The 23,205-nt window shown below is 41.5% G+C and overlaps 1 protein-coding gene across 3 annotated transcripts in view; it reads right to left on the reverse strand.

Moving 5' to 3' along the window:
• The window catches only part of AHI1 (Abelson helper integration site 1), a 458,771-nt gene that overhangs the window by 124,969 nt on the left and 310,597 nt on the right, over positions 1-23,205 (reverse strand). For all 3 annotated transcript variants that reach the window (XM_073627325.1, XM_073627324.1, XM_073627326.1), the window contains exon 19: positions 8,718-8,823. In XM_073627325.1, the coding sequence (XP_073483426.1) occupies positions 8,718-8,823 (106 nt within the window). The remainder of the gene's footprint in view (positions 1-8,717; positions 8,824-23,205) is intronic.

A 23,205-nucleotide genomic window follows, 5' to 3' on the forward strand; every position in this document is an offset into this window, starting at 1 on the left:
TCAGTTTATATTCCATATAAAAAGATTATAGCAATGTGATAGGTTGTGTAACCATATAATGTCCATCCACAAATGGAAGCCTCCACAAGGGGATTAGAAGCAAAATCCAGCAGGAGTTAGAGAGTATAAAAGAGAAGAGAGGCGCATATTTGCTTGACAAGTGGAAAAAAACTGTTAAATTTAGAGCTGCCCTGTGCAACTCAAAGAGCTATCTCAAAGATCCCTCCTAGTTCTTATACTAGACTACAGAATCATTAACCTTTATATCCTCCTAATTCTTATGCTGGATTACAGAATCATTAGCCTTTATGTTGTAGAGATCTGTGAGATGGATTGGTTGAGTTAGTTTAGCAAAATGCAGGCATTACCAGGTAATTTTCTGTACTTGCAGGGTCTTGGGATAAAACAAGTGTAAATGTGCATATATTTTAGAGATGTACTGATTTAAAGCGGAGTTCCAACGTCAAATCATTTTTTTTTTTAAACAATTCGTACCTTCATGTAATTTAAATGTAACACTCACTTCTTTTTTTTAAATATATCCCCCGATATCCGGTTTTGTCTAAAAAAGTAAGTTATATTATTTCTTCCTGGCCGTTTTCATCTTGCCTGTGGGCATGTGAAGCCCACAAGCAGACAGTTCCGGGATACGGTGATGCTGAGCTACCAGCATGCACTGCCCGTTACTGCACATGCACATTATGTGCTGTGCGCATTGCCGTAAACTTCCGACGTTGCCATCGCAATGGGCGTCGTCGTCGGAAGTGCTCGCCCTGTTGTGATGACAACAAAGATATGTCTCCAAGACGTGACTGGCGCCATCGCATCACTTCTGGTTTTGGAAGATCTCGAGAATTAGCAGCGGCTATACACACTGACTCCTGGGAATAATGATTCATAGCTCCCAGGAAACAGTGCGCCACTGTGTATGACGTGGATACCCGCGGGTGGCTGAGACAGGAAACGCCACAGAAATAAAGGCTAGAGAGGTAACCCTTAGGGAAAAAAAAATAAAAAATTCCATTTGACAATGTCTGTAATGATAGGAAGCCATTAAGGTGAACTTCTAAAATTGTGTGGAACTCCACTTTAACATTAACATTGGCCAGACTGCAAAACAGTCTCTAGCTCTTTAGCACTCTTTGGGGAGGTGAGGTAACTGCTATTAAGCAGATAGGATGTGAAAAAAAGTTGAGGGAACAGATGCCCCTGCTAAAAACTGAAGGAACCAGAATGGAATATGCATACTTTATATTGTTAATCCATTTTTATAAATAACTAAAAAATTCACATTTTGGGTACACCTACTAAGATTGTACCCTGTGCAACACACAAGTACTTAGGCTGGCCATAGTTATTCTTACTACTACTGTAATTATATAATGGCAGTACATAAAAAGTATTCAAACCCCTTGATATTTTCCACATTTTGTCATGTTACCACCAAAAACGTAACTTTATTTTATTTGGATTTTATGTGATAGACCAACACAAAGTGGCACATAATTGTGAAGTGGAAGGAAAATGATAAACGGTTTTCAATTTTTTTTTACAAATAAATAGCTGAAAAGTGTGGTGTGCATTTGTACTCAGCCCTCTTTACTATAATACTCCTAACTAAAATCTAGTGGAACCTAAATAGTAAATAGAGTCCTCTCACGGAGCACTGTTCAATCCATCATCCAGAAATGGAAAGAGTATGGTACAACTGCAAACCTACCAAGACATGGCCGTCCACCTAAACTGACAGGCTGGGCAAGGAGAGCATTAATCAGAGAAGCAACCAAGAGGCCCATGGTAACTCTGGAGGAGCTGCAGAGATCCGCACCTCAGATGGGAGAATCTGTCCACAGGACAACTATAAGTCGTGCACTTCACAAATCTGGCCTTTATGGAAGAGTGTCAAGAACTAAGCTATTGTTGAAATAAAGCTATAAGACCCATTTGTAGTTTGCGAGAAGCCATGTGGGGGACACAGCAAACATGTGGAAGAAGGTTCTCTGGTCAGATGAGACCAAACTTGAATTTTTTTGTCCAAAACGTAAAACGCTATGTGTGGCGGAAAACTAACACTGCACATCACCCTGAACACAACATCCCCACCGTGAAACATGGTGAGGGCAGCATCATGTTGTGGGGATGCTTTTTTTCCAGCAGGGACAGAAAAGCTGGTCAGAGTTGATGAGAAGATGAATGGAGCCAAATACCGGGCAATCTTAGAAGAATACCTATTAAGAGTATGCAAAAGACTTGAGATTGGGGCAGAGGTTCACCTTCCAGCAGGGCCCCGACCCTAAACATACAGCCAGAGCTACAATGGGACGGTTTAGATCAAAGCATATTCATGTGTTAGAATGGCCCAATCAAAGTCCAGACCTAAATCCAATTGAGAATCTGTGGAAAGACTTGAATATTGCTATTCACAGACTCTCCATACAATCTGACAGAGCTTGAGCTATTTTGCAAAGAAGAATGGGAAACATTTCACTCTCTAGATGTGCAAAGCTGGTAGAGACATACCCAAAAAGACTTGCAGCTGTAATTGCAGTGAAAGGTGCTTCTATAAAGTATTGACTCAGGGGGCTGAATACAAATGCACGCCACACTTTTCAGATTTATTTGTAAAAAAAATTGAAAACCATTTATCATGTTCCTTCCACTTCACAATTATGTGCCACTTTGTGTTGGTATATCACCTAAAATCCCAATAAAATACATTTTGGTTGTAACATGACAAAATGTGGAAAATTTTAAAGGGGTATTTATACTTTTTCAAGGCACTGTAAATGAAACAAAGAATATATATTAATTGGTCACCTGTATCTTTGTTGCAAAGAGGCAAGTAAGCTTAATATATACAGTATTACCCTTTATAAATTATGACATTGTAGTATAGTTCTAAACAGTGCTACTGAACACTCATTCAACTCAGCTAAGTCCAGCCTCAAACATTAAGTCTGGTATTTTACACAAGTATGGTGGACACTGAAAGGATTTGTTTCATCCTTTCAGAGTCACCATACTTGTGACCATATAAAGCCATTGGACTGCTTTCATTCTTTTTAAAATTTATGTATTTTAAACTGTTATTGTAATAAAACTTTAACCTTTTATACCTACTTTGTGTATCCCAAGCTTCTGTACGGTACCATAAAAGTAAATTTCAGCCTCCCAAAAAACCTCTCCTCTATTAGTCATGACAAAGGTACCCCTTTTCTATACGTTATTATTAATGTTGGCACTCTTCTAAGAATGACTATATCTGGTCAGGACCCCCAACCCATTTGTTACCAAATAGAAACCAGCAGGGATCTGTCATTTTGTGTTGGTAGTGCCACAGATCTCCTGGTTTTGGTTACAAATTAAATCTGCAATTTTCAATTTAGTGGCATTAATGTCTGGCTGCTCTTTGTAAACAACGTCACTTTTAAATAAGCACAGCATGCCACATCTGCAACTTCGCATGCAGGTTTAGGGCACCCCCAAAGCATGTTATGTAAAGGATTTTTATATTTTAATGTTCCCCTTTAAGTCTCATTAAAAGATCCTCTTACCACATTTTAATTTTTTTTTTCGCATTGGTACGTGTCCCCGTGGTAATACCAAGATATCCATGCCCTTTTAAAAATAAAAGCCTTTGCCTTGAAAAAAAAACAAAAAACAACAAGACTCACCTCCCATAGACTTCACTGAGGTTCAGTGCTATGTGCGCTATTTGCGAACTAACCAGTGGGTTTAATGACCATGCAGCAAACCGAACTTTGCCCAGTTCCCTCAAAGCTATTGTCAAATGCAAATGTTACACAAAGAATATCATCTAAAGAGACAGGTTCTCTTCTACTAATTCATCTGTGTTGTACTGACACCAGAACAAAGGTTGAGTTAAATACTGTGCACATTTTCTCGTGGTAAAACATATTTACACATCATATTCTTTTTAAAAGTCTCTTCCAGAAGTCCAGATTTTCTGGTTGTCTTGCAGAAATTTTTAAAGTATTCTGAAAGGTGTCACGACTACTTTATGTTTACATTTTCTAAGCTCGTCTCTGATTTGCCTGCCAGTAAAGGAATACAGATACCTTTCAACTGTAACCACCCTGGACTTTACAGCTTCACAGCACAAATTCTACAATGCTGAATTCTGTACCAATGCCCTGTTTGCTACCTGTTCATGTCGTATTAGGAAACATTATCACACTAACGAAAGCCACCTTAAGCTCTCCCCTTCCCGTAAATCCATCAGAATACAGATCAGACAACCCCACTGCAAGTCTTATATCAGCTTTAAAAGGTATCTCATTGGTCATTCAGGGCAAGGAGACAGATTCTCTTAATAACACCCCAGTGCTGCTGATACTCACCCTTGTAATGGTCCCCTTGCTACTCCATTTATTTGTCGGAGGTCATTAACCCCCTGGTAACTCCTATGAACTGCAACAGAGCTCACACATTGATTGGGCTAAGATGCAGGTGAACAGAGCATCAGGAAAGGTGAGAATCAGTGAGAGATGTGGGATATCAAGGGAACCGATCATTGTACTGTGCATGGGCAAGGTGACAGGCTCCTTACCTACTGTGTGGTAACTCACACAAAAATAAAATGATTATACATCAATCCATATTTCCTGTTAGCCCAGAAATAAATCTTAATAAAGCCTTGATTCCGTAGTTCTTTACATGCACAATATAAATATTACATTACTATGTAATAAATTATATGACTGACAAACACTCCCAGCTAGTTACATTACAGTACCCCAACTCAGGTCTCTGTCTGAAGAATACTGTTTGACATTCAAGGTTATGACATAATTGAATGCTGGACATAGCAATGATAAATGTAAATTTAAAGAGTAACTCCACTTTTTGTTGAGAAATATATTCCCCTCTGGGTGATCTATGTACAGTGCAAGGATTTTAAATGCGTTGTTGCAGGTTCCTACCTTTTGTTATTCTGAAGAAATAGCTGTTTGTTTGCCTATGTCTATGTGCAAAATGGATGTACATGAAAGTGATTCCATAATCGTCAATCAGCTGCTGCACTTGCAGGACTCTATTGAGGAAAATGGCTGGGTCTGCATCCCTTTAGACGTGATTTCCCTTTGGGAGTATCTCACCAAAAATGACATGTTGCAGGGGATCTTAGTGCAGACTTATGGGCAAATCAGTAAGCCAATCACAAAAGCAAGAACTGATATTTCTGGGGGAGCGTTCTGAACACCATCTGTTTACAGAACACCCTCAGGTTGCCATGTTGCATTGCATCTCATAGAAAATTACAGATTGAAAAGGAAAGGTAATTTTTTATAACATTAAATTACAATATGGCTAGTGTAGCAATTATATATGCTATTTTTTTATTTGCCATTTTTTCCCATGAAAGTGGAGTTACCCTTTGCGTGGATTTGCAATGCCCTATTTGATTGAAGCAGTTCTGTGTAAAAATATTGAAATTTCCACTCCTTGAGCAATAGTAGCAGGCCATTTTTTACACTATTGGCAGCCTGAAGTTTAACAAGTCAAATACAGCGAGTTCCATTAACCGGGTTATCTCTGTACAGGCTTCCACTTTTTAATGCTGGAGGAAGATTCACGGGACGCAAGTGTGCTGATCAGCACACTCATAGTCCTTTGAGAACCAGAAGTCTGTCTGCCGCGGTGGGGGGCTTGACTTGTAGTTTTTCTCATTCACAGATCAATGTGAATAAATGATGCAGCTGTTCGGGTGGAGCCAATTTTTAATGTGACAGTGGTTCATGGGGTGAGGGCGATTGGTCCTATTACACCCTAAATATGGCCTCTATGCTTAAAGCCTACACAGGCGAAACATGTTAGGGGGCTTTCCTGATGTTCTGAGAGCCAGCTGAAGTCATTTGCGATCATTTATTTTGTGGAAAAAACAGCCTTGGGGGCACACCCTAAAAACGTGTTTACATTCAAGATGGTGACTGACTGACAAACAGAACAAAAAAGATTATAGTGCACACATACAAAAATGACATGAAATCCTGCAAGGCTATTAAAAACACCTGAACATATTCAAAAATATGAGGTCACACCATATGGCCATATAGTGCTAAGCCCACTAAAGATCTTTCATTCTATGATTAGTGTAGGACCGACTAATAATGGGGTACTTTGAGGCAGTAGTGGGCTTAGCACTATATGGCAATATGGTGTGACCAAATCCCCATATTTTTAAATATGTTCAGGTGTTTTAAATAGCCTTGCAGGATTTAATGTCATTTTTTGTATGTGTGCGCTATAATCTATTTTTTTCCATTTATTTTGTGGTTTACTATATTAGTGTGCAGTTGTGGGAAACATTTATGGCTATATGGACGGGCTTGACGTGCTCTTATCAGTAACTAAGCAGTAACCAAGCACCCAGCATCAGTGTTTGAACTGGATAGTATATGTGACAGGAGTATGTGAACGGTGCTGCTTTTTTTTGGTTTAACATGAAACATGTTGATAAAGGTGAACCTGTCCTTTAAAGCTGGCCATAGATGGTCAATTCAGCAGGTTCAGCAGGGACCAAGTTTCAATCCGAGTGCAGAATGATCAGCGGCTGTAGTCAATCGCCTGCAGCCTCTGTTCAGTACAATGTCCCAGTGGGGGGGGGGGGATTTTTCGATCCACCTTTTCTTCTGTGGATGGAGAAATCCATTTGCTTTTTTTTTTTTTTTTTTTAATTAGCCCACTGTCTGATCAAAAAAAAAAAGAAGTGCTTTAAGGCCAGAATTATGTGAACACCCTGAGCTTACACACTTTGGTCTGGAGTATGTAATTACAATATATCATATAGAGTGCGTGGGTCTAGATCAGTGATGGCAAACCTTGGCAGCCCAGATGTTTAGGAACTACATTTCTTATGATGCTTATGCACTCTGTAGTGTAGCTGTGCATCATGGGAAATGTAGTTCCAAACCATTTGGGGTGCCAAGGGTTACTGCACCCCAAGCACATTTTTAACATCACAGTATCCCTGTTGAACACCTCTGCCACCACTGTAACTCCACTACACCTCTGCCACCATTGTATCCTATTGCACACCTTTACCAGTACTGTACCCATTGCAAATTTTTACCACCACTGTGCCCCTTCACACATCTCTGCCACCACTGTACCACCCCAGACACCTTTGCCACCACTGTACCCCTTTGCACACCTTTACAACCCCTGTACCCCTTCACACACCTCTGTTGCCACTGTACACCTTCACACACCTCTGCTACCACTGTACCCCATCAGACACATCTGCTACCACTGTACCCCATCACACACATTTAGCCCTACTGTACCCCTTTACAAACTTCTGCCACCACTGTACCCCATAGTATACCTTTATCACCACTGTATCCCATTGCACACCTCTGTCACCACTGTAGACATATCACACACCTCAGCCACAACTGTACCCTATTACACACCTTTAACCACCACTATACCCCATTGGACACCTTTACCACCACTGTACCCTTCCCAGACACCTCTGCCACCACTGTACCCCATCGTACACCTCTGCCACCACTGTGCACCTCACAAAAACACCTCTGTACCCCATCACACACCCTTATCACCCCTTCATACATCTCTACCACCACTGTACCCCTTCGCACATCTCTGCCACCACTGTACCCTATCGCACACCTCTGCCACCACTGTACCCCATCGCACACCACCTCTGCCAACACTGTACCCCATCGCACATCACCTCTGCCAACACTGTACCCCATCACACATCTTTACCACCACTGTACCCCTTCATACATCTCTGCCACCACTGTACTCCATCGCACACCTCTGCCACCACTGTATTCCATCGCACACCTCTGCCACCACTGTACCCCATCACAAACCTCTGCCACCACTATACCCCATAGTATACCTTTATCACCACAGTACCCCATCACACACCTCTCTCACCACTGTAGCCACCTCACACACCTCTGTACCCCTTGAGCACACTTCTGCTACAAACTGCACTCTCACCACACATCTGGTCTGCACTCCTGTGACCCACATGATAAGTATGGCTGAAAGAGCTTTGCCCATACTTCTCTTTTAAAGCTATACTCTAGACAGATATAGGAGGTGTATAAAAGAAACTAATAAAAGAAACTAAGAAATTAATGCAGCACTGTATTCCTTATACAACTGGATTTGACTTCATATCAGTCCCATACCATTCCTAAAGTCAGCAAAAGAGACGTAGGTATAGGACTAGGAACTAATACCCTATGCTGTGTGCAAATATGTTGGCATAGAAAGTCCTGGTAGAAGAAGAGATCAGATGGATAACCTCATGAGTCTGCAACTTGTTGACATAGAACATGCTGATAGAAAAAGAGCAGATGGATAGAGCCTATTGCTCTTTCATTGTAAAATTAGGAGGCTGTAGTTTTTACTCCACACTGTGCCTGAATTTTACAAGTCATGCCTGTGGTATACTGCATAATTCTGCAAAGAACCAGCTGTAATTGGATGAGAGGTCAGTCACATGATTTGGCAAATCATGAGACTTGGGTCTTGTACCCCTGTTTTTGAAAATGTCTGCCTAGTGAAGGGCCACCTTGTAAGGTCTTTGTGAACAGAACCTAAAAGTCTTTGGGTTTCTTGATAAGAATATCACCATACTTTCTATGTTTTCGTCATGTCCATACATACTGCATTATCAACTATACAACACAAATAAAATAAAAAACATTCCTTACCTGATGAGCCTGTGGCAATTGCTTGCAGTTGTGCGCTGGGTCCTAGTCTGACCTTAGAATGAGGAGACAGCAATGAGGGAGCAGGCAGCGAGACACTGGAACCATTCTGTAAAAAAAGTGAAATGCTAAGTCAATCTAGGAACAAACTATACTCAACATAGGTTATAATAAGGTATACATTTTAACACTGTTAGGATATATTCCAATATCATTGATTCTTGGGTATCCATTTTTCAGCATTCTTACCATTCAAGAAAGTAACATACATTTAAAGTAATCAATGACACTCACATACATCATATTCAATAATAAATAGGAAAATATGTAACCACATTAGTTCAGGAACCAAAGTGCCATCAGCAAGTACCCTGGGTATTCTGCATGTCCCCAACACTTGACTTGGTGTGACATCACTGGGAGTGGGCAAAAAAACATGAGATGACACTCAGGAGGAAATATATATCTATGGATATCTTCTGAACGTCCCTACTGACATATCTCAAGAGAAAGCGAGTGTTTGCATTAAGGTAAAAAATGTTTAGGTAGTAGTACCCCCCCTTACACTTGCTCAAGTCCTCATTCATTTCAGCACTGTAGTCATCAGCAGCTCCTCCCTCCCCTCACTTCCTGGTCACACAGACTTTGCTGAGGCAGCGGGAGCCATTGAGACCTACTGCTGTCAATCAAAGCCAGTGGTGAAGGAGCAGGGGGCAAGGCCAAGTCCCATTGTCTAAGTCAATAGACACAGACAGGGAGGCTTGGGAGTGAGCCTGCATGAGTACTTTCATAGGAAACGGGAAGGGGGAGGAGCCAGAGGCACCAGCAGGGGACCCGAAAAGAGGAGGAGGTTTGAAGCCACTCTGTGCAAAGTAAGTATAAACATCTGTTATATATTTTTTTTAAATTAAATTACAATCATTTTAGATAATAAAAAAAAATAGAAGCACTAAGTCTCTTTAAATTCCAAAGCTAAAAATGCAGACTTCTGTTCTAGTACATGTAACACAGTAGCGCTGTGTCCATCAAGAGCGCACGGGTGCCAGCCCCTCTCTCCGGCTACCCCACTCTATGACTAACTGATAGATTCATGCATTGCATGAATCTATCCATGGCTGCCGTCGCCACCGCCTATTCAGGCGTCTGGCCCCTTTTTGGACGCCGGGTGCCTGAATTACAGCAGCGGGGGTATATTTTTGAAGCACCCGATTAGAGCCACAGGCTCTTATAAGCTTCAAAAAAGGTGAACTCGGACAGCAAAGCATTGCACTCGGAGTCCACCCAGATGTGTTAGAAAAGCGAATGACTACTCAAATTTTCTAACACTGAACCACCTCTCTGCCGATCAGGAAGCACGGGTCTGTTACCCGTAACCTGATTGGCTGAAAGGACAGATGCTGTGATTGTACGCCTATAAAGGAGTAGGGGAGGAGACGCATGGAGGACACAGCTCGCCACTGTCTGACCCGCTGCAAGGTCCCACAGCTCGCCGCGGTCCCGCGCTCCCTGACCTGCCACCACCGAGATAGGGTAAGTGCTGGGCAGATGGCGAGGTCACAGTGGCAACTTTTGATGGGCACAGTGGCAGCATTGGATGGGGCACAGTGGCAGCATTTGATGGCACAGTGACAGCACTTGATGGCACAATGGCTGCTTTTGATGGACACAGTGGCTGCGTTTGATGGGCACAGTGGCTGCGTTTGATGGGCACAGTGGCTGCGTTTGATGGGCACAGTGGCTGCGTTTGATGGGCACAGTGGCTGCGTTTGATGGGCACAGTGGCTGCGTTTGATGGCACAGAGGCTGCGTTTGATGGCACAGAGGCTGCGTTTGATGGCACAGAGGCTGCGTTTGATGGCACAGTGGCTGCATTTGATGAACACAGTGGCTGCAATTGATGAACACAGTGGCTGCAATTGATGAACACAGTGGCTGCAATTGATGAACACAGTGGCTGCGTTTGATGGCACAATGGCGGCGTTTGATGGCACAGTGGCTGCGTTTGATGGCACAGTATCTGCAATTGATGGGTACAGTGGCTGCATTTGATGGGCACAGTGAGACTGCAATTGATGTTTTTTGTTCAGAATTTTTCAGTTTGTTTGCGCCCCCCCCCAAACATTTTGAGCACTAGCTGCCACTGCCCTAACAGAACTATTTAGTTTGCCACAAAGGATCATGTCTGTGCCGTGTCTGTTGGACCAGTCACTCTTATGCCCCGTACACACGGTCGGACTTTGTTCGGACATTCCGACAACAAAATCCTAGGATTTTTTCCGACGGATGTTGGCTCAAACTTGTTTTGCCTACACACGGTCGCACAAAGTTGTCGGAATTTCCGATCGCCAACAACGCGGTGACGTACACCACGTACGACGAGACTAGAAAAGGCCGGTTCAGAACCAAGCGCGGCACCCTTTGGGCTCCTTTTGCTAATCTCGTGTTAGTAAAAGTTTGGTGAGAGACGATTCGCGCTTTTTCAGACTCGTGGCTTTCAGATCGTTTTCTGCCGTTCAGTTTGTGCTTGTGGGTTTGTATCTGCTCTTCAGTGCGTGCAGTCAGTTCGTATCGGAGTTTTCTGTGTGATCTTGCCCGCTCGTTGCTGTTTTTCAGGTCGCTCTTCACAGGCCTTGCTGTTCTTCAGTGCGTTCTGTTACTTCGTTCTGAGCAGCCGACCGTTTTCTAGCCATGTTTCGTATGCGTACTCCTCGTAGAGTTCGTGCTGTGCGGGGGCTTGGTGTTGGGGTCCTGACCTTGACACAAGTCCAGTCCATGAACAGGGTGGGGAGGAGTTCATGGACCAAGAATTGGTTGCTTCAGCGTGACCAGTTCTCTCATATGCCTTTGCTCCGTGAGATCCGTGAGAATAATCCTGATGATTTCAGGAACTTTCTCCGGATGACGGACCCCGTGTTTTACCGTTTGTTGGCTTCGCTGACCCCTTATATTAGCAGGCAGGATACCTGCATGAGGCAAGCCATCACTCCGAAGCAGAGGTTGGTCGCTACCTTGCGGTATTTGGCCACAGGGAGAAGCCTGCAGGACCTCAAGTTCTCGACAGGCATCTCCCCCCAGGCTCTTCTTTGTGGACATTTACTGCTTGTGTTTGTTTGAGCTGACCCTGACAGAAATGTGTGGAGTCCAGAAAATGTCGTGATTGTGTAACCTTATACAAAGCACTGTTGGCTGTTATTTACTAAATGCAAAGACACTTTTCACTACAAGTGCACTTGCAACTGCACTGAAACTGCACTTGTAGTGCAAAGAGGATTTGCCCTTAGGAAATTACCCCCATTTTCTCATAAAACAACAATTACATCACCCCAAAAGTGTTGTAGCGTTGAGACAATAATCCACACATTCTTGATGAGCAATCTTTTTAATACCTGCACAATCACATGTGCATTTACCAAAGGTTTTTCTGACAAACTAGCATGTTTGTTGTATAACAATTTTTGTGGTGTCATTATCCAAAATCAAAACGTGCATTTTATAGAAAACAGGCATGTGTAAAACCCACAAGAAAGACACAAATCTTGATCTTACAAAGTTCACATTTGGTAGAACTTGAAGGCAATATCAGACATGAGTATTTAGGAACTGGGTTTGATATTGCGTTCAGATGGGGGGAAATCACCCCTGGAAAAGCCAAATTTGGAAGATGCACACAAATTTCACAATGTCAACATGTGCTATCTGCCATCACGGGGGATCAAGGGACGTGTTTTGGGGGAGAAAGCCCTTCCTCACCGCTACTTTATTATTGAGGAAGGGGTTGCACCCCCAAAACGCGTCCATTGATCTCCCGTGATGGCAGATAGCACATGTTGGCACACTGTGTGCATCCTCCAAATTTGGCTTTTGGAAAAATCACAAAAACATTTCGCACATTGTAGCACACAAAAGAAGAAAGTGATTTGGAGGGGCTTTAAACTCGCCCCAAAACATCAATGATGTTTTTATATTTTGGAATAACATCATTGATGTTTTGCTTGATGATTTCCAATTGTAAATTACACCCCATGATCTCCCCGATCACGATCTGGGCACTTTCTGATGTGAAAGGATCTTCATCCACAACCTCACGATCACCTAAAAAGAGAGGAACCCAAAATAAATTAGGTCTAAAAAAAATGCCGCCATCCATCTCTTATCTGAGCCTGTGGTCGCAGACACTCACCTGTTGTGGTGACTAGTTCCACCACGTCTTCTTCCTCCTGCTCATCTTGTGTTGGGGGGATTTCCCCTTCTTCCAGAGGGGGGGGGGTCTCTGGTCTCCTTGGATGAGGGGTGTCCTCCGAGTCTTTTCTCCTCTATGTAAAACAAAAATGGTATAATTAGCACACAGATATTTGATGGCAGAACTATAAAGATGAAACATTGCTTGGAAGTGGGGTACAATGATCTATTTTAGCAGAGTTCCAAGATGTAGCATTTTTAGTGTCTTTTGTCAAGCTGCAATACTTTACCTGTTTGGTACAAGCTTCACAGATGGAGACCCCCCTATAGTATACACTGGAGCACCTGTGTGGCCCCCCTAATAAAAATGGTGTTCTGGGGTCCCACACTAGTGCTCCAGTGTCCAGATCTGAAAACAGCTGCTCAGTGTCCTCTCCTTACACAGAATCTAGTTTGCATTTCATTCTAGTAACCAAGCCATCTACACAACCCAATTCTTTGAAGACAAGTATAGGGCCTCAAAATGGTGGCCAAATGCATATGGCCTAAACAATGGTATTTTATAGTCCGAAATAAAAATGTGTGATCCGAACGAATAATGTGCCCATGAACATGAAAGTTGCCATTTTAAACTGTACAACAGTTCCTAAAAGCACATGGAGCAGCATGAACGTAATAAACACAAAAAGAATAGGAACACAGCACAACTACTTACTTTTTTGCAGCACTCTCCGGATCTTTCTGTACTGCTCATGTTCTCGTAATTTCAGGTCCGACCACCGCTTCCTGAGCTGATCTTTCGATCGTCGTACCCTGAATTTCCGGTGCAGACTCCTGACCACTTTCGCCATGATCTTGGCCTTTCGGACATTGGGGTTGGGGTAAAGCCCATACTTTCCATCATAGTCGGCCTTCTTCAGGATGTCCACCATCTCCAACATCTCCCCAAAGGACATATTTGAGTCCTTTAATCTCCTTCTGGATTGGGACGTTTCAGGCTCCGGCCTTTCCTCCTCCTCCTCCTCCTCGTTGCTGTACTTAGCACGATCCTGCTGTCTATCCGCCATGTGCTCTTCCTCCACTGCGCCGAACGAAAAGGGGCGGGGAATAGAATAGAAAGAACGTCAGGGGCGGGCGGAGTTATACGCATGCGCAGTGTGTATAAATCGTAACGCGCGTGTCTTACGTGCGATCTGTGAGCGGAGGAAGGAGCGTCGGAGACGCCGATCGTGCTAACGAAGGTAGGATCTAAACTTGGGCCTATACTGCTTCGAAATTGAAGCCTATATTGTAACAAGATTAGGGGAGTTTGGCCTGACATTAAGGTTTGTCTTGTGTTGTGTCTTGCAGAGAAAATGGATGGGTTCAACGACCACAATTTCCTGCCCCTGTTCATAGACAAGTACAGGGAGCTGCCCTGTCTGTGGCAGGTGAGACACCCCCACTATAATCACAAACAAAAGAGGCAGGCAGCGCTGGAGAAACTGCTGGAGTTGGTGAAGCCGGTGGTCCCCACAGCAACCATCCCTTATTTAAAAGCTAAAATTGGTGGCCTGAGGAGCACATATCTTAGGGAGCGCAAGAAGGTCACAGATTCCCAGAGGTCTGGAGCTGCAGCAGATGACATTTATGTCCCCAGGTTGTGGTACTATGAGAGACTGCGATTTCTGTCAGACCACACTGAAGTCAGGGAATCCCTCTCCACTCTTCCTTCCACTCTTCCTTCCATCCCAGCTGAGGCTTCTGATGTCCAACCTGGGCCTTCCAGCCAGGAAGAAGTGGAGGAGCCCAGCTGGAGTCAGGTATAGCATTCTTCTACAGATTTCTGGGCAATAAAGAAATTATGTTTACTAGATGTTATTATTGATCATTAATTGCTGATTAAAAAAAGTGTTTTACATATCAATAGACACCCAAAATTGGGACAAGAATGAAAAATGCTGGGCTCAGAAGGATAGTCTGTTATATTTGTTAACATTGAATTTGCAGCAGTCAGGAGGTGAAAATTGTGTGTGATTGATGTAAAAAAAACTAAAACTATGTCCCTTTTTCATACACAGGAAGACCTCAGCCAGGAGGAGGCTGTGGAATGTGGCAGTCAGGAGGAGGCGGGGATTAGTGGCAGCCAGGAGGAGGCGGGGCTAAGTGTCAGCCAAGAGAAGCCTGGGACAAGTCGCAGCCTGACTGAGTCTCAGGTTCCTCCCCTCCACTTGCCATACAAAAGGGCCAGGAAGTCCACTCCCAGTCCTGTGCAGGATTCAGCATACAGGCTGATCCAGGAGGCTTCTGCGTCCCTCAGAGCCTTCCCCAGTCCTGAAGAGGCCTTTGCCTGCATGGCTGCCACCAAATTGCAGGGCATGCAGGAGGGCCAACGCAAGATCTCTGAGGACCTGATTTATAAAGTCCTACGTAAGGGGGAGAGTGGGGAACTGACACACAAGACGGATGTCATTGAGATCGACGATCCTCCTCCTCCTCCTCCTCCTGCTGCCACAACTCCACCACCACAGCCAAAGGCTGGAAGGAAGCGTGGAAGGAAGACCAAAGAGTGATTGCCCTGGGTTCAGTCTGGTCTGACAAAAGCTGCAGTCTCTCGTATGACCACAGCCTGGGGACACAGATGTCATCTGCTGCTTTCCGGATCTCTGGGACTTCTGGACCAGACTGCCCTCCCTTAGATATGGACTCCTCAGGCCACCAATTTTGCTTTTAAATAATTGATGTCTGCCCTGGGGGTCCAAGGTTTCGCCCACTTCTGCAGTTTCTCCAGCGTTGCCTCCCTCTTTGTTTATAGTTGTGACCCCTTAATAAAATATTTTTAGGTAAATTCTACTCTCCTGTGTGTGTTTTCTTCCAAAAAGGACAGTTTGATGGTGACGATTCAGGTACATTTCTAACATAAAATGTGAAATTAACAAGGGACAACAACACCAAACAATCTCCTACAGATTAAATAGAACATATCAATGGTGTTGTGGGAACTTGTCACAAAAAACACACAAACATTTTCGGGAGTACAAATCAAAATCACCAAAAAAAAAAATTAAAAAAGAGAAACACAAAAAAAGATTCTACATTAAAGTCAAAAAAATAAAAAAAATATGTTGTCAGATGTGAGAAATCAAAATATATTGAGGGAATCCCGATAAATAGTAACGAAAGAAGTTTGTGAGAAGTGTGTGTGAATATGAGCATCAAAACTACTTAATTCTTGTCACATTATAAAGAAGAAGAGAGTGCGCTGTATTAAACCATTTTGAACATTGCAGCGTGACGAAAGTGCTGTATCCATTACGAACGCTAAGTTTACCAGAACGAGCTGTCCCGTGTCGGAATTTCTTCTGAGCATGCGTGGCACTTTGTGCGTCGGAACAGGCCACACACGGTCGGAATTGACGCGATCGGATTTTGTTGTCGGAAAATTTTATCTCCTGCTGTCCAACTTTGTATGTCGGAAAATCCGATGGAAAATGTCCGTTGGAGCCCACACACGGTCGGAATTTCCGACAACACGCTCCGATCAGACAATGTCCATCGGAAAATCCGATCATGTGTACGGGGCATTAGACTACATTGAGAAAATTTGTGACAGGAGGAGAACACAGTAGAACAATTGGGACACCAGGAAAGAATGTCACCCTATACCAGACGTGCCTGCACAATGACCTTATGGCAGGATCCTCAGGTATTATATCAATGTTATAGATTTAAACAAGATTTAAAACAACTTTTGATATTACCTTAAAGCAGATCTAGAACCCTAACCCTACCCTATGAAATTTAATTTTCTAAAGCGCAATGTATAATAAGAGATTGTTGTCTTTCTTCTTTTCTACTATAAAATACTATTTGTTACCCTTCTTTCATAGCGGTGCTGATTATATCCTCTGGCCTTTTAAGCTACTTCCATTATACATACATATGCTTCAGTAGCAGCTATCACTGTTTTTGGACTGATTTCCCAATAGTGCAAGGGTACACTAGAGCTGCACGATTCTGGCTAAAATGAGAATCACAATTTTTTTGCTTAGAAGATAGATCACGATTCTCGCGTCGTAACATCATCTTTCACATTTAAGGCCAGTTCACGCCATAGAAACGCAGTCCAGATGCGCTCCAGATGCTTTTTTGCATGCGCGTTTTTGATGCGTTTTTGGTGCAGTCCAGTGCATTTCCCCCCCTTTTTTTCCTTAACCTTAAATAAGAACATGGGTGTTCCAGTGCATTTTTGGTGCGTTCCCGTGCTTTTTACAGCGTTCCAGTACAGTCCAGTGCAGGAAAAATGCAGCATGTTCTACTTTTGCTGGAACTGGAATGCACTGGAACTGCAAGCACTGGTGTGAACTATGCCATTGAAAACCATATAACCTACTTTCTATGCATTTTTGATGCAGAAAAAAAACGCACTGGACTGCATGTGGTGTGAACTGGCTCTAAAACAAAAAAAAACTGGGCTAACTTTACTGTTTCTTTTTTTTTTTATTCATTGAAGTGTATTTTTTCCCCAAAAATTGCGTTTGAAAGACCATTGGGCAAATACAGTGTGACATAAAATATAGCAGCAATTGACATTTTATTCCCTAGGGTCTCTGCTAAAATATATATAATGTTTGAGGGTTCCAAGTAGTTTTCTAGCAAAAAATATTGATTTTAACTTAAGAAACAAGTGTCAGAAAAAGATTTAGACTTTAAGTGGTTAAACTTTCTGCATTTACAAAAAACTTGGCAGACTGCCTGGATTTTTTCACACACAGAAGTGTATCCCTTTGATCTAAGAAGGAAGAGTTAGTTACAATGTTTCATGTTAAAAACTTGGCAGACTGCCCGATGTTTTCTTTTGACAGCTGAGTGAGCAGCTAAGTCTCTCCACTTGTTATATGAAATGGCAAACACTGCAATAGAGATCATCAGGGGAGTTGAATCGAGATCACAATTTTTTAACGATTAATTGTGCAGCTCTAGGGTATACCATTCCCTCATAATATGACCACTTGAAGTCTCCATGAGGGCTACATGTGATAGGGTGAAAAAGCAGGAGCATATTGGGAGAGAGGTGTCACGCCATAACTAAACTACCTGTGCAAGGACCTTCAAGATCACCAGGTATTGTTTTAATGACAGCTGCATATTTAGAAAGAATAATAAGCAACTTTTGAAATTACATATATGTGTTAAAGCTTATATGAGATTTTAGTGATTGGGCCTGGATCTACTTTAACGTGTTTATTTAATTATTGGATTTAAATAGATTTTAAACACTTATGACAACCCACAAATGCTTTAACATTATAGGTAACTGAATTAAAAAATGTGTTTGTGTATTATGAAGCAACCTTTTTTAAGAAATATAGGTTGTGGAAAAGATTGCTTAACACCTTCAAAACAAGTAGTAGTGTTGGTTAAGATAGCCAGTACATTATACTAATTTTTCACAACCTATTTCTGCTTGCTTCATGCAAAAAAACCACAGTCCTGTCAAAATGAATGTTTACTACGATCTGTGCTACACAAAGATAAAACTTCATGAGAAAAGTACTTTTATGTAATCAAAGGAGTTCAAGAGCCCAGAGAAATAATATGTGTTTATGTTCATGGAAACTGCTTTGCCTTTTGAAACCTCTGTTTAATTAATGCAAATAATGACTGTGCAGTGTTCCTAAAATTCATGCAAAATAAGTTCTTTAACAGCTTTGAAAAAAACATTAATTTAAGATATGAAAAGAATTTCTTCTTTGTTACCAAAGTCTTCAGTTATATGACTTGATAAAACATTCTATTTGCATACAAGCTTGCAAGTCAAATTCGTTTCTAGTAAAGAAATCTAAAAAAGATTTTTGTAATGTTAGTCCCCATATCACTTTTTTTTCCTTAGAACATTTTTAGTTCCATGTTAAACACATACAACACTGGCTAGTGTATGTAGAAAAGAAGTGCACGTGTTACAGGACCGAAAAAACAAAATAATACGAAACATGCAAAACACAAGTATACCCTATGAAGACTATAAAACAAAAAAATTGAGGGGAAAGCAGGGAGTATGAATTAAACAATACAGATGCAATAAACATATACAGATTGTATTTAAAGAGTATGTTCTAGCATTATCTAAGTATACCCTTTGACCTCCCTATCCCCTTCTAGAACATCTCCTGACATTTAATTTTTATTTTACCTTGGTCCTGTAGTCAGAAACAGCTTTTATTGCCCCTTGTGACATCACTGGACTTGCACAATTGTTGCTTAGGCAGCTTCTGGGAGCATGCCCCCAGAACCACATCTTCTATTAGCCCTCTCTCTACAAACAATGTGTGGGCAGGCTCTTGGGAGTCATGGCAGCAGCAATGATTTGATGGGAAATAAATCAATGTAGCCATTTTGTGGGACAGAGAGGGATGGATGATAGGTAAAGTTCAGTAGTACAGAAACCGGGGCTAACAATGCTGGTTGCAATTTCAGTGCAGAAAAAGCACCGTGTTGTCTGCCCAAACAGGTAGTTATGGGCACACTGGAATTCTGTCAGGATCAACGGGTATTTTTCAGTACATGCAGCATTTTTAAAGGGATAAAACTCTGGAAAATGTGCAAGCACTGCAAAGATGTACTGAATATATATATTATATATATATATATATATATATATATATATATATATATATATATACACATATATATATATATATACACACACACACATACACACACACACATACATATATATATATATATATATATATATATATATATTTTTTTTTTTTTTTTTTTTTTTTTAATTTGGTCTAGCATACATTTTAGAAATAATGTAAAATGACGATTTTGATTTTTGACCAAATTTTTGTCTATTCCGTACGTACATATAAAGTAGCTTCTTTGCAAGTTTACAGTAGGTAAATTAAGAAATATCTCTGAATGCAAGAGTTACCTGGTAGCAAAAATAAAGACTGAGGTGAGCTGCTTCAACAAATTTCACAGAAAGCCAGGGAGCTACTAGCGCTATCAGGCACACTTAGACCCCTTTCACACTGGGTCGTTTTGCAGGCGCCTGCAAACCGACCTGAAAAATGGCTTCCACACTGGAGTGGTGCACTAGCAGGACGCTGAAAAAAAGTCCTGCTAGCAGCATCTTTGGAGCGGTGTATACACCGCTCCTGCCCATTGAAATCAATGGGGCAGCGCGGCTATACTGCCGGCAAAGCGCCTCTTGCGGTGGTCTCTAACCCTTTCTCGACCGCTAGTGGGGGGTAAAACCGCCCCCCCCCCCTTGCTAGCGGCCGAATACCGCCGCTAAAAATAGCGGCACTTTACCGCTGACGCAACTCCCGCCCCAGTGTGAAAGGGGCCTAAGTTAGGTGGAAATAAAGAAAGAGTCTCCGCACAATGAACTAGGTGCTAAATGAAGAGTTGGAGGGGGTTAATAGAACTGCTGCCTCTACCAATTACTACCACTAAGTGGAGCAATGACACATGATAGGAAAACAAAGTAGATATGGCGCTGTTCTACTGCTAACACATAGTGGTATAAAAATACATAGGGTGCTTCCTTTGGAAAATCCTAGAGACTAAGAAGATATTATACCGTGTATTGATAAGTATTACCAATGTGTATCAATTGTGTATTGTCAAATAAACCAAACCAAAAATTACTTGTACACTGTGATGTTGCATTAAAACTAAAATCAAACAAAGTAAGTGATTCCTGGTGTGAAAAGTCAGTATATATAATATCCGTTAAGATAAAGGATAAAACACTAAACAAAATTGTGATACATACTGAAGCAATCTAAGGTGCAATTGCAATTACTATGCTTGCATGAAACTTTTCAAAGTGCTAATTATTCAAAACCACCAAACAAGCAGGTTTTCTATAGTGTCCATTATATATAAAAATAGAAAAATAATCAAAAAAAACAAAATTACTGGATAATAAATAAAATGAAAAAAATGAAAATAAAAATAATAATGATAATAATTTTAAAATTAAATTGAATATAAAATGCTCTTGTGCCCGTGAAGAAAATCCTCTTTCTAGTCAGAGGGACTTTTCAGTGAGTGAATACACTGTGCATATCTTAGTTTTTGTTCCTATTGCAGCTGCACTCACCAGATTCTTCTCCCCCTCCTGGGGTTAAAAGCGTCCAATTGGGTGGGTTACTTGCCATTCACCTGTCATTTAGCCCCTACCCATGTTGTTATTTATTTTTATTTTTTTTACAAAGCAACCATCTGAATACAAAAAAAGGTACCCACTGAACAAATGATTTTGAAAACATAAAATGTTGTTAGGATACTAAAATAAATGACTTAAAATATTTCAAATAAGAACGCGTTTTTGAAAGCTTGCGATAGTGGTCCTAAACAGTGATAGCCTCTACTCATCTTATCTCAAGAAAAAAAAAAAAGCGTGGGCTGGAATTACGCTTGAATTTATATTATTTTTAATTACCGGCCAATCTATTTAACAGGTAATTGAAATAAACTAGAAACTGAAAATGACCACCCTGCATTGCAAGATGTGTAATGGGTATGACCTGTTATTACGGCAGCTGTGCTTCCACTGTCTTTTGGAAAGGTACAAAGGCTTTTTGTAAAGGCAGTCTACAGTTCAAGTTTAAACTGGCGGTAATATCTTTATTGAGTTTTCAGTATTAAATGAACATGGGCAGCATTTCCAGCATCTTAGCAAATTAGGCAGTCACTCCAGAGGAAAAAAAACCCATATAATAATAGACCCTAAAATCCCAAAACAGTTACTTTTTATGTTTTATGTGGCAGAATCTCTAAAATCTTATGAAGCAGAGACTCTGATTATGTATATTTGTTTGTGTCTCTAAACCCACAATGATGTCGATCATGTCCCTATTACAAGAGGAAATTCTTTCCTGGCATCCACTGTAGCTACCGTACCTACATGATAGAAGTGGATGGGTCTTTCACTGGGAGAACACTGGAGTTTTTAGCAACCTCTAGTCCTCACTGCTGGACTACCAGCCAATGGCCACTAACTCTGACAGTCTGGTTGTAGATAAACGTACTCCATTTCTTTTTTCTTAGCGGATTATGTGTCTCTTCATTAAAGTATATGTAAACCAAAATCTTCTTCTCAGTATGCTTTGGCATGCCTCACTTTATTCAGACTTATAAGCAATTTTTATGAATCTGTTGCAAAAATCTTTTTATGCATCTGTTTGACAGTCCTTGTTTTAGCTTTCCAAGCTTGTTTTAGGTTTAGCAACAGCATTGTCAGCCTGTAAAGTGTACCCATCAATTGACATTTGGGCTGCAACCCAATAGCCAACTGAAAGAGTGTGCATGGCAAGCTGACAATGCAGGCAGCGATTTACCCCTGTCAGCTTGTAGCACAAAGTGCTGTTACTGGCAAGAATCTGTGAAAAATTCACAAAAACCTTATACAGTGATGCAAAACATACTGATAAATAGCCTTTGGGTTTACAATATTAAAATGCTATAACTCATTGTAATAAGTTTGTACATTTGAACATAATTTGTGCGTTCACTAGTTTATTCTGCTGGGGTATGCCTTCTGCTTATTAGTTGACAACTGAAAGCAATGTGTGTATTACTATTACTGAAGTCTTTCATTATTTCTGCAGTGATTTACCATCTATTTATAGCATTCAACTACATTTTCATTTCCAAGTTTTGATGTTACTATTACAGGCAGTCCCTTGGTTATGAAGAAGATCCATTCTATGCATAAAGATAAAATACATTCTGTGTGCAGCAGCCCCCCTAATGCCCTGTACACACAATCGGACATCGATCGGACATTCCAACAACAAAATCCATGGATTTTTTCCGACGGATGTTGGCTTGAACTTGTCTTGCATACACACGGTCACACAAAGTTGTCGGAAAATCCGATCGTTCTGAACGCGGTGACGTAAAACACGTACGTCGGGACTATAAACAGGGCAGTAGCCAATAGCTCTCATCTCTTAATTTATTTTGAGCATGCCTGCCACTTTGTGCGTCGGATTTGTGTACACACGATCGGAATTTCCGACAACGGATTTTGTTGTCGGAAAATTTTATAGCAAGCTCTCAAAGTTTGTGTGTCGGAAATTCCTATGGAAAATGTGTGATGGAGCCTACACACGGTCGGAATTTCCGACAACAAGGTCCTATCACACATTTTCCATCGGAAAATCCTATCGTGTGTACAGGGCATAATACTTACCTGAGCCCCCTCTCGATCCAGGATGGATGGAGGATCTGTGCTGTCCTGTGCCAAACCACTGCACAGAGCAGGTAAGTATATCATGTTTGTTATTTTTATAGAAAAAAAACAAGACTT

The sequence above is a fragment of the Aquarana catesbeiana genome, linkage group LG04 (assembly GCF_042186555.1).
Source record: "Aquarana catesbeiana isolate 2022-GZ linkage group LG04, ASM4218655v1, whole genome shotgun sequence".
Lineage (NCBI taxonomy): Eukaryota > Metazoa > Chordata > Amphibia > Anura > Ranidae > Aquarana > Aquarana catesbeiana.